Consider the following 17,273-nt stretch of genomic DNA (forward strand, 5'->3'; position numbering starts at 1 on the left):
GTTTTCAGATACCTGAATAGAGCCAGCAGACAAATCTCTATGGACATCATAATATACATTGAAGTTTCCATCCAGAACTGTATCATGACAATCATGGCATGTGCGCTGTTGCCTCAGTGACGGTTTGAAGGAAACATGCCCCTGAGCAAAAGAGTGAATCCCTGTTAATTTTTCTGCACGTTGTTTCAGTAAAGCTTAGTCTTTACAATAATACAGTAAATTGTTCAACAATGGGGCAGTACGGTGGCACAGTGGTAGAGTTGCTGCCTTACAGCGCCAGAGACCTGGGTTCCATCCTGACTATGGGTGCTGTCCGTATGGAGTTTGTACGTTCTCCCTGTGACCTGTGCTGGTTTTCTCCGGTTTCCTCCCACACTCCAAAGGCGTACAGGTTTGTAGGTTAATTGGCTTCAGTAAAAATTGTGAATTGTCCCTTGTGTGTGTAGGATAACGTTAGTGTGTGGGGATCACTGGATGGCACGGACCCGGTGGGCCGAAGGGCCTGTTTCCGCGCTGTATCTCTAAACTAAACTAAACTCAAATTTCATACCTTCTTTCCATTCAGAGTCTTCCTCACAATTGAAGCCAACTCGTTCTTTGGGAACTTTGCATCAACATCCAGAAAGGAAATGCCTTGTGGTTCAAAAATATATACATCAATCTGGAAACAAGAATTCCAAATGTCGTGAAACTTATTCATCATAAACTGAGAAAATCACAAACAGGCAAATCTGTAAACCAGTAGCTACGGAAGTGTACCTGGAAGTGATTGACCAGCTGCTTGGGGTTCACTCGGATGCTCATTTCATATTTGCCCAAGTGCCGTTTTAATAATTCTTCATACGTTAGTTCAAATGTGACTTTTTTGTTTGGTGCAATATTTACGGACACATCAAACTTTTCCATTTTTCTTCCCGATCCCCTTTGGGAATTAAAATCAAAAGCAGGCAGTAAATGGCCCATCCAACATGGCAAGAAATTGCAGAGAGTTGTAACGTAGCCCAGACCATCACGCAAACCAACCTTCCTTCCAATGACTCCATGTACACTTCACACTGCCTTGGCAAAGCCACTGGCATAACCACGGTTCAGCGTCACTCCCTCTTCTACCCTCTCCCATCAGGCTAGAACTATGAAAACACGTGAAGACGGAGCACCCGGGGAAACCCACAGGGAGAACATACAAATCCTGTACAGACAGCGCCCGTAGTCAGGATCGAACCCAGGTCTCTGGTGCTGTATGCGGGCAACTCTACCGCTGCGCAACCGTGCCGCCACACGAGGAGATTGTCAGGCAGACATAGGAAAAACTTCACGGGTGTGCTCAAAGTTTCCTTGAAGAAGTGCAACATCCTCCGCTGACCCCTGGGAACTACTGACCCACAGCTGGTCAAAGTGGAAGACAAGAGTTCTGGATGGCGTGATGAACCTTGAGGCCATGCACATTGAATCCCTGGCTCAACGCTGGACAGAGCAGCCAGCTTTACAAACTCTCTGCCCACTCTCCCAGTCACCCATCTCCTGCCCCATTGGTGGAAAAGTTGACGGTTCCAATATTGAACACATGAGTCACCTGAGAACCCAAAGTGGGATCAAGTCATCTTCAACTCAAATGAACTGAAAGGAAAATACGACGGGATGATTATAGGGCAATTTATAACAAATGCCGAAATTTGAGGTGGTGGAAGCAAAACATTTTAGGGGATCTTCCAGAATACTTTCCACCAAGAAAAGGAAATTCCAAATAGAAGGCCCATAATCAGTGGCTAACTAAAAAAGTTAAAGATACTGTTACTCCAAGACTGCTGAATCCTCCAGCAACCTTCCTCACCATTCACAACTCCACAAGTAATGTCTCTGCTGCCACCAATCAGTCCACCAACATTTTCTTCCAAGTCATTTATATATATCACAAATAGCAGATCCCAGCACTGATCCTTGCAGAACACCACTGGTTGCAGACCTCCAGTCAGAATAACACCCTTCCATGGCCAAGCCAATTTGAATCCACTCTACCAAGTCTCCATGGATCCCAAGGGGCATTTAATTTTCTTGATCAGCCAGCCTTGAGGGAATTTGTTGAAGGCTTTACTAAGGCCCATGTGTATAACATCCACTGCTCTACTATATATCACAAATAGCAGGTCCCAGCACTGATCCTTGCAGAACTAAGGAAGACACAAACAGTCTCTCAGATGTACGAGGGGACAAGGTAATGGAGGAACTGAAGGAAATTTGCATTAGTCGGAAATGATGTTGGGTAGACTGATGGGACTCAAGGCTGATAAATCCTCATGGCCTGATGGTCTGCATCCCAGGGTACTCAAGGAGGCTCTAGAAATCGTGGGCGCATTGGTGATCATTTCCCAGTGTTCTATAGATTCTGGATCAGTTCCTGTGGATTGGAGGGTAGCTAATGTTATCCCACTTTTCAAGAAAGGAAGGAAATGGAAAGCAGGGAATTATAGACCAGTTAGCCTGACATCCATGGTGGGGAAGATGCTAGAGTCGATTATCAAAGATGTAATAGCAGCGCATTTGGATAGCAGGATAGCAGGAACAGGATCGGTTCAAGTCAGCATCGATTTACGAAGGGGAAATCATACTTGACTAATCTTCTGGAATTTTTTGAGGATGTAACAAGTAAAATGGACAAGGGAGAGCCAGTGGTTGTAGTGTATCTGGACTTTCAGAAAGCCTTTGATAAGGTCCCAAACAGGAGATTAATGGGCAAAATTTGAGCACATGGTATTGAGGTAGGGTATTGACATGGATAGAAAATTAGTTGGCAGACTGGAAACAGAGTAGGGATTAACGGGTCACTTTCAGAATGACAGGCAGTGACTAGTGGGGTACAGCAAATGAACTGGGACCGCAGCAAATGAACTGGGACCGGTGCTGGGACCGCAGCTCTTTACAATATAAATTAGATGAACAAAATTAAACGTAACATGAGCAAATTTGCAGATGACACAAAGCTGGGTGGCAGTGTGAACTGTGAAGAGGATGCTATGAGGATGCAGAGTGACTTGGACTGGTTGGGTGAGTGGGCAGATGTATGGCAGATGCAGTATAATGTGGAAGTTATCCACTTTGGAGGCAAGAACAGGAAGGCAGATTATTATCTGAATGGTGTCAGGTTAGAAAAAGGGGAAGTACAACGAGATCTGGGTGTCCCTGAAGTACATCAGTCACTGAAAGTACGCATACAGGTACAACAGGCAGTGGAGAAAGCTAATAGCATGTTGGCCTTCATAACGAGAGGAGTTGAGTATAGGAACAAAGAAGTCCTTCTGCAGTTGTACAGGACCCTGGTGAGACCACACCTGGAGTATTGTATGCAGTTTTGGTCTCCTAATTTGAGGAAGGACATTCTTGCTATTGAGGGCCTGCAGCGTAGGTTTACGAGGTTAATATCCGGGATGGTGGGACTGTCATATGAGGAAAGATTGGAAAGACTGGGCTTGTATTTACTGGAATTTAGAAGGATGAGAGGGGATCTTATAGAAACATATAAAATTATTAAGGGATTGGACACGCTAGATGCAGGAAACATGTTCCCGATGTTGGGGGAGTCCAGAACCAGGGGCCACAGTTTAAGAATAAGAGGTAGGCCATTTAGAACTGAGATGAGGAAATGTTTTTCACACAGAGAATTGTGAATTTGTGGAACTCTCTGCCTCAGCAGGCAGTGGAGGCCGATTCACTGGATGCATTCAAAAGAAAGTTCGATAGAGCTCTTAGGGCTAGTGGAATCAAGGGGTACGGGGAGAAGGCAGGAACGGAGTACTGATTGTGGATGATCAGGCATGATCACATTGAATGGCGGTGCTGGCTCGAAGGGCCAAATGGCCTACTCCTGCACCTATTGTCTATGTATCTATCTAAAATATCTTCATCATCTCCTCAAATAACTCAATCAAATTTGTACGACATGAGCTCTCCAGCATAAAGCCATGTGACTATCATAAATGCATCTGCATGTTTCCCAGATTCCTAAGAATTTTCTCCATTGATTCGTCTACCAGTGAAGTAACACTACCCTGGAATCTCCTGGTTTGTCCATACTGACTCCTTAAACGGAGTCATAGAGTCACACAGCGTGGAAATGTGCTCTTCAGCCCAAGCTGCCCGCGCCGACCAACATGGCTCATCCACACTAGTCCCACCTGCCTGCGCTTGCCCATCCTATCCATGTAAGGTGTCACAAAAAGTTGGAGTAACTCAGCGGGTCGGGCAGCATCTCAGGAGAGAAGGAATGGGTGACGTTTCGGGTCGAGACCCTTCTTCAGACTCTGAAGAAGGGTCTCGACCCAGTCTGAAGAAGGGTCTCGACCCGAAACGTCACCCGTTCCTTCTCTCCTGAGATGCTGCCCGACCCGCTGAGTTACTCCAGCTTTTTGTGATACCTTCGATTTGTACCAGCATCTGCAGTTATTTTCCTACATGTAAGTGTCTAAATGCTTCTTAAATTTGCGATAGAACCTGCCTCAACTACCTCCTCCGGCAGCTCATTCTTGCACTCACCGCCATTTGTGTAAAAAAGCTACCCCTCAGCTGCCTACTAAATCGTTCACCCCACCTTAAACCTATGCCCTCTGGTTCCTGATTCCCCTACCCTGGGTAAAAGACTCTGTATTTACCTGATCTATTCCTCTCATGATTTTCAACACATCTATAAGATCATCCCCAATCCTTCTGCTCTCCAAGGCATAAAGCCTGCTCAACCACTCCCTATAGCTCAGGCCCTTGAGTCCTGGCAACATCCTCTCTGCACCCTTTCCAGCTTGACAACATCTTTCATATTACACAGTGATGAAAAATGAACACAATACTCTTAATGTGGCCTCACCAACATGTTATATTACTGTAACACGACCTCCCACCTTCTATACTCAATACTCTGAATGATGGCCAATGTGCCAAAAGCCTGTTTGACCAACTTATCTACCTGTGACGGCACAGAGGAACATTGGCTATTCTTCTGTCCTCTGGGACCTTGCCTGTAGTTAAAGTGGGTGCAAAGATGTCTGTTAAGGCCCTAGCAATCTCCTTTCATGACTCCCTCAGTACAACCCATTGGGTCTGAGACATCCTCACTAATGTTCTTCAAGAGACCCAGCCCTTCTTGATATCAACATGCCCTAGAATATCACTCATCCCTCACCTCACTACCCTCCATGCCCATCCCCTTTATGAATACCAATGTGAGGAACTCACTTAGTACTTTGCCCATTTTCTCGGGCTACAAGAATAAATTCTCTCCTTTATCCCCGAATGGTCCTATCCTTTCCCTAGTTATCCTCCCTGGTTTTTAATGTGTGTATTAAATGCCTTAGAATTCTCTTTGATCCTCCGAGAAAATATCCTTTTAGCCCTTCTGATTCCCTGATTCATTTCTTTCCAGCATCCTTTATATTCCTCAAGGGTCCCTTCTGATTTCAACCTCCTAAACCTTATGTGTGCTCCCGTTCCCTTAGTGACTAAATTGGCAACATCTCTATTCATCAAGATTCCTGAACAATAGACAATAGACAATAGGTGCAGGAGTAGGCCATTCGGCCCTTCGAGCCAGCACCGCCATTCAATGTGATCATGGCTGATCTTTCTCAATCAGTACCCCGTTCCTGCCTTCTCCCTATACCCCTTGAATCCGCTATCCTTAAGATCTATCTAGCTCTCTCTTAAATGCATTCAGAGAATTGGCCTCCACTGCCTTCTGAGGCAGAGAATTCCACAGATTCACAACTCTCTGACTGAAAAAGTTTTTCCTCATCTCCGTTCTAAATGGCCTACCCCTTATTCTTAAACTGTGGCCCCTGGTTCTGGACTCCCCCAACATTGGGAACATGTTTCCTGCCTCTAACGTGTCCAACCCTTTAATAATCTTATACGTTTCGATAAGATCCCCTCTCATCCTTCTAAATTTCAGTGTATACAAGCCTAGTCGCTCCAGTCTTTCAACATATGATAGTCCCGCCATTCCGGGAATTAACCTAGTAAACCTACGCTGCACGCCCTCAATAGCAAGAATATCCTTCCTCAAATTTGGAGAACCTTGTTATCTGGTTATTTGATCCTCACAGGAACATGTGGGCCTGAATTCTGACCAGCTGACCAACTTTAAACAACCACCGTACATAATATGTGGAACTACCCAATAAAAGTTGCTCCAAATCTACTCTCCTCATCTCACACACATGCTCTTACAACATCAGCGACTCACTCCATCATAAACCCCACATGGATCACTGCCTAACTTTATTCTTTACCACTCTCGCTGTTCCAGCACAATAAAATCCTTCTTTTGAACATTAAAGATCGCAAACTCCAACAGCCCTTGATCTCTAATATGCCAATGGGATGTTTCCCCCCCATCACTTTTCCTTTACACCATCTCTCCCCTCGGTCCCATTGCTTTGCCCTCTCTGATTCTGAACAATCAGTCCTCAGCAGAGGCCTTAGCTTCATCACCCTAAGTTCCCTTGTTAATGAACTCTGGTGTGATGTTGAATTCTTCATTTGCTGGTGAAGGGGGCAAGGTGTTGGGCAAGAGATGTGGGGGGTGTGAGCTGATGTTTTTTATGCAGAGAGTGGATTTAGACTGGAGCCCACAGTCTGCAAGGGTGGTGGAAGGAAAGTAATTTAAGGCTTTAAAAAGGAAATTGGATGTTCACTTGAGTGAAAATAATTCACAGGGCTTTGATGGGATGAATGGTCTTCTGTGGTGTTTCACTTCTTTGATTCTATAGATAGCTATACATTAAGTTATTGCGTGGGTGCAGAGGGCCAAGGTGGTATTAGTGAGAGATTTCAACTTCCATGATATTGGGTCTCCCATGTTGCAAATGGTGGAATTTGTTACATGTGTCCTTAAACAATACATAGAGAGGGCACAACATAGTCCTTCTCTGAGGGAACAAGATGAGGCAAGTGACTGAAGTGTCAGTGGGGGAGCACTTTGGGACCATTGACCATAATTCTATTAGTTTTAAACCAGTTATAAGACAGGCCCACATGTTGAGATCCTAAATTGGGGCAAGGCCAATTAGGCAGGAACTTTCCGAGTTCGCTTGGGAGAATCGGCTTGCAGATACGACACGGTGGCTCAGCGGTAGAGTTACTGCCTTACAGCGCTCACAGCACCAGAGATCCAGGTTCGATCCCAACTATGAGTGCAGTTTGTACTGAGTTTGTACGTTCTCCCCATGACCGCGTGATATCACTCCAAGATCTTCGGTTTCCTCCCACACTCGAAACACGTACAGGTTTGTAGATTAATTGGCTTGGTATAAATGTAAATTGTCCCCTAATGTGTGTAGGATAGTGTTAATGTGCGGGGGCTGCTGGCCGGTGCGGACCCGGTGGGCTGAAGGGCTTATTTCTGAGCTGTATCTCTGGACTAAAAATGAAAAAGGTAAGGGGGGTGGCTGGCAAGTGAGAGGCTTTCAAAGGTATGGTAGCAAGATTTCAGGGACAGCATGTTCCTATTTGGGTGGAGGGTAAGGCAAGCAGATTCAGGGAAATCTGGTTATGACTTGGATGACAACGTGGATAACATTGGTAGTAAATTTCCAATGACATCAACATTGGTGGTATAGTGGACAGTGATGAAAGATATCTAAGTTCACAATAAGATCTCGGTCAGATGGGAAGCTGGGCCATGGAATGGCAAAGGGAATTGAACTCTGACAAATGTGAGGGGTTGCACTTTAGTCTGCCAAAGCAGGGCAGGACTTGTACAGTAAATGGTCAAGCGCCGGAGAGTGTTGTAGAACAGTGAGACCTGGGAGTACAGGTGCATGATTCCCTCAAAGTGGTGAGTCCAGTGGGCAGTGGACTGAAGGAGACATCTTTTGGATGAAGGAGATATTAGAAACATAGAAACATAGAAAATAGGTGCAGGAGTAGGCCATTCAGCCCTTCGAGCCTGCACCGCCATTCAATATGATCATGGCTGATCATCCAGCTCAGTAGCCTGTACCTGCCTTCTCTCCATACCCCCTGATCCTTTTAGCAAAAAGGGCCACATCTAACTCCCTCTTAAATATAACCAATGAACTGGCCTCAACTACCTTCTGTGGCAGAGAATTCCACAGACTCACCACTCTCTGTGTGAAGAAACGTTTTCTCATCTCGGTCCTAAAAGACTTCCCCCTTATCCTTAAGCTGTGACCCCTGGTTCTGGACTCCCCCAACATCGGGAACAATCTTCCCGCATCTAGCCTCTCCAACCCCTTAAGAATTTTATATGTTTCTATAAGATCCCCCCTCAGTCTTCTAAATTCCAGCGAGTACAAGCCCAGTCTATCCAGTCTTTCCTCATATGCAAGTCCCGCCATCCCAGGGATTAATCTGGTGAACCTTCTCTGTACTCCCTCTAAGGCAAGAACGTCTTTCCTCAGGTTAGGAGACCAAAACTGCACACAATACTCCAGGTGCGGTCTCACCAAGGCCCTGTACAACTGCAGCAGAACCTCCCTGCTCCTAAACTCAAATCCTCTTGCTATGAATGCCAACATACCATTCGCTTTCTTCACTGCCTGCTGCACCTGCATGCTTGCTTTCAATGACTGGTGCACCATGACACCCAGGTCACGTTGCAACTCCCCTTCTCCCAATCGGTCACCATTCAGGTAATACTCTGCTTTCCTGTTCTTGCCGCCAAAGTGGATAACCTCACATTTATCCACATTATATTGCATCTGCCATGCATTTGCCCACTCGCCTAATCTATCCAAGTCACTCTGCAGCCTCCTAGCATCCTCCTCGCAGCTAACACTGCCACCCAGCTTCGTGTCATCCGCAAACTTAGAGATGTTGCATTCAATTCCCTCGTCCAAATCATTAATATACACTGTAAATAACTGGGGTCCCAGCACTGAGCCTTGCGGTACCCCACTAGTCACTGCCTGCCATTCCGAAAAGGACCCGTTTATTCCTACTCTTTGCTTCCTGTCTGCCAACCAATTTTCTATCCACCTCAAAACTGAACCCTCAATACCATGTGCTTTAAGCATGCTTGCTCTCATTGGGAAGGGTATTGAGTCCAAAAGATGGAATATGGTGATGCTGTGGTACAAGTCATTGGCAAGACCACACTTGGAGTCCTGTGAGCAGTTCTGGTCACCCAACTACAGGAAGGATGTAAATGTTGGAAAGGGTGCAAATGAGATTCACACGAATGTTAACTGGGCTTGTGGGTTTGAGTAATAGGAAGAGCTTCGATAGGCTTGAATGACTTTCATTGGAGTTTAGGACTGAGGGGTAACCTTATTGAGGTGTCTAAGTTCTAAGTTCATGAGGGGCATGGATAAAGTGAACGTTCACAGTCTTTCTCGCATGATAGAAGATGTTAATAGTAAAGGTCATATAGTTAAGGTGAGAGGGGAAAAATTTGAGAGGGACGTCAGGCTCCAGTTTTTCACTCAGAGCGTAGTCTGTATCTGGAATGAGTTGCCAGAGGAAGCTACAGAAGTGGATACCATTAAAAGATATTTAAGAGACGTTTGGGCAGATATGTGGATAGGAAAAGTCCAGAGATCTATGGACCAAATAGGACTAACCCAATATGCCAACTTGACCGACATGTTGGGCCGAAGGGCCTGTTTCCATGCTGAACAGCTCTATGACTCCACGACTATGACGTTTTTCATTTCTTTGTAGTTTATTCTAAGATGAACACTCTCTCTAACTGGGAACGTGAAGAATGGGTGAATGAAGGGTGGAATCCATCACATAAATCGTCATCTATTTGCTCTTACTGTATAATCCCTGCAGTCTGTCCCATTGAAACGGCTTGTTGGTACTGTTGCTGGGCAGATTCCTTCTCTTTCACATCTCCCACATAGGTCACTCCATCCAGAGTCCTACAGAGAGAGAAATCAGGTTGTTATTACAAGGCACCCAATTCATATGACTGCTTTACTTCGTAACCTTCACAAACGCGGACCAGAGGACATCGGCTTAAGGTGAAGGAGAAACAATTTAATAATAATAATAATAATAATACATTTAATTTATATAGCACTTTTCTGGAAACTCAAAGGCGCCTTACAGAGTAAATAAAACATAAAAATAAATAAATAAATGAAAGATTTATCCAGACGGATTTAATAAGAATCTGAGGGGCATCTTTTTCACACAAAGGGTGGTGGATGTATGAAGGAGGTAGTTGAGGCAGGGACTATCCCAACATTTAAGAAACAGTTAGACGGGTACATGGATAGGATAGGTTTGGAGTGATATGGACCAAATGCAGGCAGATGGGACGAGTGTAGCTGGGGCACGTTGGCCAGTGTGGGCAAGATGGGCCTGTTTCCACACTGTATCTCTATGACTCTAATAGGATTTGTAACAGTCACGTCACATTTTTTAGTCGATATCTGCAGAATAACCATTCATTCCTACAGTGAAGGGAAAATTGGGGACACAGCGATTGTACAGTTATATTCATTAACATACTCAATTTTTATTAATGTAGGCATCTTCATTTTAGTTGCCTGCAGAGAGCAGATAATGAGAAGATCCAAGCAACAATGGAAGACTACTTCTGGTGAAGAACACAGGGAAAGATGCCCCAAACAAAAATAGTCTTTTGAAACACTGGAGGTCGGAATGAATGGTATTTAGTTGTAAATTTAATGTAAAATAAAAATAAATAAATAAAATAAGGGCATGGTGTTAATGGATTCAAAGTCAGCATCACGCCAAGCTATTTAGTATCTCCAATATAAACCATCATTCACTAATTAAATCAAATGAATGCATTCTGTTTTTGAGTCTGAACTGAATGTGTACACTGAGTTCAGTGAACGAGAAGGCGTTACAGTTCTTGGAATTACCAAGCTTAGGACTTTTGTTTGAGCAGTGTACCCGGCAGGTCACCTGCACTGTGGCCAGTCAATATGTGCTGTGCAATAACAATACGTCAGTCTGGTTGCAATAGCAGCTTTGAGCACGATCTGAGTCAGCATTTATAAGGTCATAAGTGTTAGGAGTAGAATTAGGCTATTCGGACCATCAAGTCTACTCCGCCATTCAATCATGACTGTTCTATCTTTCCCTCCTAACCCCATTCTCATGCCTTCTCCTCATAACCCGCTGACACCCGTACTAATCAAGAATCTAAGATAGACACAAAAAGCTGGAGTAACTCAGCGGGACAGGCAGCATCTCTGGAGAGATGGAATGGGTGACGTTTCAGGTCGAGACCCTTCTTTAGACCAGAATCTATCTCTGCCTGGAAAGGTTCCGCCTTTCAGAAAGTTAACTGAAGAGTCAATGTCATTTTGCACAGCAATTTCCCTCCTGTCAGAAGTGCAGTTGAACAAGACGTTGGTGAGGCCGCACTTGGAGTATTGAGTTCATTTCTCCCCAGTTATAGGAGGAATGACATTAAGCTGGAAAGAGGCCAGAAAAGATTTATGAGGGTGTTGGCAGAACTCGAGGGACTGTGTTAGAGGGAGTGACACAAAGTGCTGGAGTAATTCAACGGGTCAGTCGGCATCTCTGGAGAACATGGATAGGAGAACATCCAAGTTTCAGGTGTGGGCCGTTCTGTAGACTGTTTGTGGTTGTGGGGGAAGCTGGAAGAGAGAGGTGGCAAGACAAAACCTGGTGAGTGATAGGTGTGAGATGTGCAAATAGTAAAGCCAGCGGAAGGAATTTCGGTGGAGGCGCAGTGGTAGAGTTGTTGCCTCACAATGCCAGAGACACGGGTTCGATCCTGACTACGGGCGCTAATTGTGTGGAGTTTGTACGTTCTCCCCGTGACCTGCGTGGGTTTTCTCCAAGATTTTCAGTTTCCTCCCACACTCCAAAGACGTACAGGTTTGTGGGTTAATTGGCTAGGTGCAAATGTAAAATTGTCCCTCGTGTGTGTAGGGCAGTGTTAATGTGCAGGGATCGCTGGTCGGTGCGTTCAGTTTCCTAAACTAAACTAAAATGGGGAGAGGGGAAATGGGGCAAATGGGTATAAATCCAGGTGGGGGAAGAGAGGGGGGAAGATAAAATAAATAAATATGGGGGGGGGGAGGGGGGTGTTTGGAGGTTTAAATGAGAGGGGAAAGTTTTAATTTGAACCCGAGGGACACCATTTTCACACAGACTGCATGAGACGAGCTGGCAGAAGAGGTACAAGAACAACATTTGGAACATTTGGACGTGCATGGGATCGGAACATAAGGGACATTTGGACATGGATAGGAAAGATTTAGAGGGATTTAGATGAAATGGGACTTGTGTAGGTGGGCATCTTGGTTGGCATGGATGGGTCGGGCCAAAGGGCCTGTTCCCACGCTGGGTGACTGTATGACTCTGAGCAACGGCATGCTTTTATTGATTGTATCCATCGGGCATCATTACCGTGCCTCCATCCCCTGGAAAGGAACAGAGCAGTCACCGGCTGCCGAGGATCAAGCGAGCTGTGGCCACTTCACCGTCCATCAGTGGCGGGGTTTGGACTTTCCTGGGAGGGTGGCCAACGTTTTCCTTGCATGAACTGGAGCAGCAATTCTGTTCATCCCGAGCCCCGTTACTGATAAGGATTGCGTGATTCCGCACCCTGGTCAACTTGCTGGGGCCTTGCAAATACCGCTAGAGTCCCATTGATGCAAAGGCCATCCAAACCCCATCGTTTCAAGATGCCTTTACAGGTTGCAGAGGATCCATAATGGGCAAGTTCCAAGCAAGTTACCAACGCAGTGGTTTTAACTGCTGAACCACACGCACAGCCACCTCTGCATTGCCGTCGCAATCTTCCACGGGCTCCAAAGAGTCATTTTCATCAGATTCTTCATGTTAACAGTGATTAACATTGACCACATTCGCCAGCTTTTACCTTGTCTTATAATATAGAAGAAAGGCTGCCGAGCATCTCTTTCGTGCTTGTTAATAAATTGGACCAGTTAATGCAGCTGATACGTACATGCTGAAGTTGGTGATGAAGGCCGTTTTGGGCAGCTCGATCTGAAAGAAGGCTTCCCTCGATGCATTGGCTCGATTCACCACTCGGCTGTTTATCACATTGTGAGCAAATCGAGAGGTGACTTTGGAATCAATCTTCATGCTGTAGATCTCGAGCTCCCTCACAGGCTGGAGGAAATGAAGGGGGAATGTTTCAATGAGAACTGACTGAGGAAACAGTAAAATAATGAAAAATCACTGCAGTAATTCAGTGCACTATTGCTCTAGGTGAAGCTTCGGGTCGAGACCCTTCTTCAGACTGAAGGGTCTCGACGCGAAACGTCACCCATTCCTTCTCTCCCGAGATGCTGCCTGACCCGCTGAGTTACTCCAGCATTTTGTGTCTCCCTTCGGTTTAAACCAGCATCTGCAGTTGTTTTCCTGCACTATTGCTATGTGGGAACATAATGGACAGGTACATGGATAGGGAAGGCTGAGAGGGGTATGGGCCAAGTGGGACTAGCTTGGACAAGGCACCTTGGTCGACATTGACAAATTGGGGCCTGTTTCCGTGCTGTAGGACTCTATGGCTTAGTTTAGTTTAGTTTAGTTTGGTTTAGAGATGCAGCCTGGGAACAGGCTCTTCTGCTCACCAGGTCCAGCTGACCAACAATAACCCACTAGTTCTATCCTACACACTGGGGACAATTTACAGAGGACAATTAACCTACAAACCTGCACGTCTTTGGAGTGTGGAAGGAAACCGGAGCACCCGGAGGAAACCCATGCGGTCACGGGGAGAACGTGCAAACTCTATACAGGCAGCACCTGTAGTCAGGATTGAACCCAGGTACTGGTGCTGTAAGGGAGCAACTCTCTCGGACTGAGTCTACTGGATTGTCAGCCAATGTTGACAGCACCCACCACCAAAGAGCTCAGAGGCAGAGTGCTGGAGTGCTGAGTGAAGGGGGCGGGTACATTTTGCAAATAAGCCATCAGCTTTGCTCCAGAGATGGTAGCTGTACAAACAGCAAAACCCACTTGTTTGTGTGGGCTTGCCAACCGATCAGCAGAGTGAGCAATCTTTCTTCATTTTATTGCATTGCTAGCATTTTAAAGTATTAATAATTATATATTTTTTAGTAATTTAAATCTACTTGACAATCAACTTAAAATGGTTCAGCTATGATTTCAACTCTGATCAGCTGTCAATGGTGGTGAGTGCATTCTGAGGGTAGTGTATCAGGATATGGCCCCTGCCATATATTTGAAGCTTACAGCTCGCTCCCCATGCACATTAGGAAAAGGAATGTAGAAAACATAGAAACAGAAACATAGAAAATAGGTGCAGGAGTAGGCCTTTGATCCAGCACCGCCATTCAATATGATCATGGCTGATCACCAAAATCAGTACCCCATTCCTGCTTTCTCCCCATTTCCCTTGATTCCGTTAGCCCGAAGAGCTAAATCTAACTCTCTCTTGAATAAATCCAGTGAAATGGCCTTCTGTGGAGGGTGAAAAAGTTTTTCCTCATTTCAGTCCTAAATGGCCTCCCTCTTATTCATAAACTGTGACCCCTGGTTCCGGACTCCCCCAACATCGGGAATATTCTAGTCTGTCCAATCTCTTAAGAATTTTATATGTTTCTATAAGATCCCTTCTCATCCTTCTAAATTCCAGCGAATTCAAGCACAGTCGACCCATTCTTTCATCATATGCAGGGACTAGTGTGCATAGTACGTCCAGGTACTAGGCAGCATCCAGAACGATCCAGCCCAAGATTTTTACTGTTCACTGTACTGGAATTTGAATGGTATCCACTGAAGAATATTTACAAAACCGTCGAAATAAATCCAAGCAAACTCTTACTCCAAGAAAGAAGAGTGTTGAACAAAAATGGAAAGAATATTATCACCCAGCATACTGAATAGTAATGGAAACTCTTACTGAAATAGATAATGGCAGATAAATCAAACCTACTGTTGGCACAGGGTCCGCTGGGCTCCTCTTCTGTTTCCAGCCAAGAGAAAGATCAACAAACACATCAATGTTAGAAGATGCTTGCATCACACTTGCAAATCATATAGGCAAATGGAGCAGGTGGACTCCCAAAGAAAAGATATACTTGCCTTTGCAAAAGTTAACAAAGTACTATGCTGTGAAGTTTTCCTCTCCCCATAATACAACAGATTGGCTAATGAACAATGGCTCCTCTTACTGATTGTTGTCAGTGAAGACAAAACTGCAGTGCTCAGAGATGACCCTCAACATTGATGGTCACAGAAACGCAAGAGCAAATTCAGGAAACCACAGGGAATACCTATTTCCTCCACAGAGCATACATGTACAATCGACGCAGAATTGGTGATTCAATATGAGCAACAATCCAGACAGAGTCAATTTGGTAAAGTCCACTAAACCTGCTAAATCTTTTTGAAAGCTTCAAATATTAGTCTTTTATTTTTGGATTTCCACCATTTTCAGTATTTTATTTGCTCCCAAAGTCTTTTTGAATGATCTGTAACCTCATATAAAGTCTCAATAGCTTAATTTTAGTTCAGTTTAGAGATACAGCACTGAAACAGGCCCTTTGGTCCGCACCGACCAGCGATCCCTGTACACTGGCACTATCCTGCACACTAAGGATAATTTACAATTTTTACCAAAGCCAAATAACCAACTAACCTGTACTTCTTTGGAGTCAAGGAGGAAACTGGAGCAGCTGGAGAAAACCCACGCATTCACGGGAGAACGTACAAACTCCGTACAGACAGCACCTATAGTCAGGATCAAACCCGGGTCTCTGTCAGCAACTCTACCGCTGCGCCACCATGGTGCCACACAATAGTGTGCCTGTTATACCCTAGTCTCTGCCACCTTGGAACAATTTCTAATTTTATATGTGTGAAACTTCACTCCCATTGCATGATTAAAAAATATTCCAATTATTTAAAAAATGAAACCAATTTATTGTTTTTTAAAGTTTGTTAATAAGTTCTCATCTCTTCCCTATTTAGACAACTTTAATTTTGCTTTCTGAAATATTAAATGCAATCTATATTTTGTTTGTCACAATCTGCAGACTGATTCTTCCCTCCATGACAGACTGCTGAGCTTGCTGAATGAGTTTGTTGTTCCTGGACTCCACAACCACCTACACATGGTGAAATGAAAGGAGTCCTGCAGCAGGGAACTTGATTCTGGAGCACCTGAGTCACAGTTTTCTTTGAGAGGAGTTAAAACAACCGTCCTTTTGCCATGGGGGTGGCACAGCAGTAGAGCTACTGCCTTATAGCAGCAGAGACCTGGGATCGATCCCGACTACAGGTGCTGTCTGTACGGAGTTTGTACGTTCTCCCCGTGACCTGCATGGGTTTTCTCCGAGATCTTCGGTTTCCTCCCACACGCCAAAGACATACAGGTTTGTAGGTGTAAATGTGAACAAAATGTCCATAGTGTGTGTAGGAAAGTGCTAATGTGCGGGGATTGCTGGTCAGTGCAGACTCAGTGGACCCTTGTTTACGTGTTGTATCTCTAAACTTAACTAAAACTAAAACACTGATCACTATATCAGGCCAAAGTACACAATGCATATCACAGACATACATGTGATAACATTCCATTGAATGAGCTGATATGCCCTACAAATGGGGGGCTTGTGTCTATTAAAGGAAATAACTAATTCACCACTAAACAAAGAAAGTACCGTTGATTACAATAATTGATAACAAAACTTACCAGTCCACGTTTCAATTGGCTACTTTTCTGTTATTCTAGCACAAAGTAAATTTGGAGCATTCGTCTTTGTTAAAACATTATTCAAAAGAATCAGGAATAAGCATAGTGATAGAGTGTCATTAAAATCATATTGGTATTTCAGGACCTAGCATCACTGACAAGACCAAGTTTGAAGAAGGGTCTCAACCCGAAACGTTACCCATTCCTTCTCTCCTGACCTGCTGAGTTACTCCAGCATTTTGTGAATAAATACCTTCGATTTGTACCAGCATCTGCAGTTATTTTCTTACACTGACAAGACCAACATCCCTTTCTAGACAACCATTCTGTGTTGCTAGGCCAGTTAAGAGTTAACCACGTTGTGGAATGGAGTCATATATAAACCAGAGCAGGTAAAGATGTTGATTTTTCTTATCTGGAGGTCATTAGTGAAGCAGATGGGATTATAAGGCAATCTAGTCATTTTGCTATTGACCAGTATTTTTTAATATATCAGATTACCAACTGATTTTCAACTCTACAGCTGCATTGCTGGGATTATTATTGTCCATACACTGTTACTCTATCTGAGACCTAGACCCCGCGACACTTCTTCAAAAAACAAATCACATCAAAACTCTTCAGCAGT

General features: G+C 44.5%; 1 protein-coding gene across 4 annotated transcripts in view; it reads right to left on the bottom strand.

The window, feature by feature from the left end:
* The window catches only part of LOC144601728 (inter-alpha-trypsin inhibitor heavy chain H3-like), a 79,041-nt gene that overhangs the window by 60,851 nt on the left and 917 nt on the right, over window positions 1–17,273 (bottom strand). For 3 of the 4 annotated variants that reach the window (XM_078414052.1, XM_078414053.1, XM_078414050.1), the window contains 6 exons: window positions 14,888–14,917; window positions 12,929–13,095; window positions 9,765–9,869; window positions 760–922; window positions 551–661; window positions 13–141 (listed from right to left, as the gene is read on the bottom strand). In XM_078414052.1, coding sequence (XP_078270178.1) covers window positions 13–141; window positions 551–661; window positions 760–922; window positions 9,765–9,869; window positions 12,929–13,095; window positions 14,888–14,917 — 705 coding nt within the window. The remainder of the gene's footprint in view (window positions 1–12; window positions 142–550; window positions 662–759; window positions 923–9,764; window positions 9,870–12,928; window positions 13,096–14,887; window positions 14,918–17,273) is intronic. The other variant, XM_078414051.1, reaches the window with a different exon arrangement.

Source organism: Rhinoraja longicauda, chromosome 17 (genome assembly GCF_053455715.1).
Source record: "Rhinoraja longicauda isolate Sanriku21f chromosome 17, sRhiLon1.1, whole genome shotgun sequence".
NCBI lineage: Eukaryota > Metazoa > Chordata > Chondrichthyes > Rajiformes > Arhynchobatidae > Rhinoraja > Rhinoraja longicauda.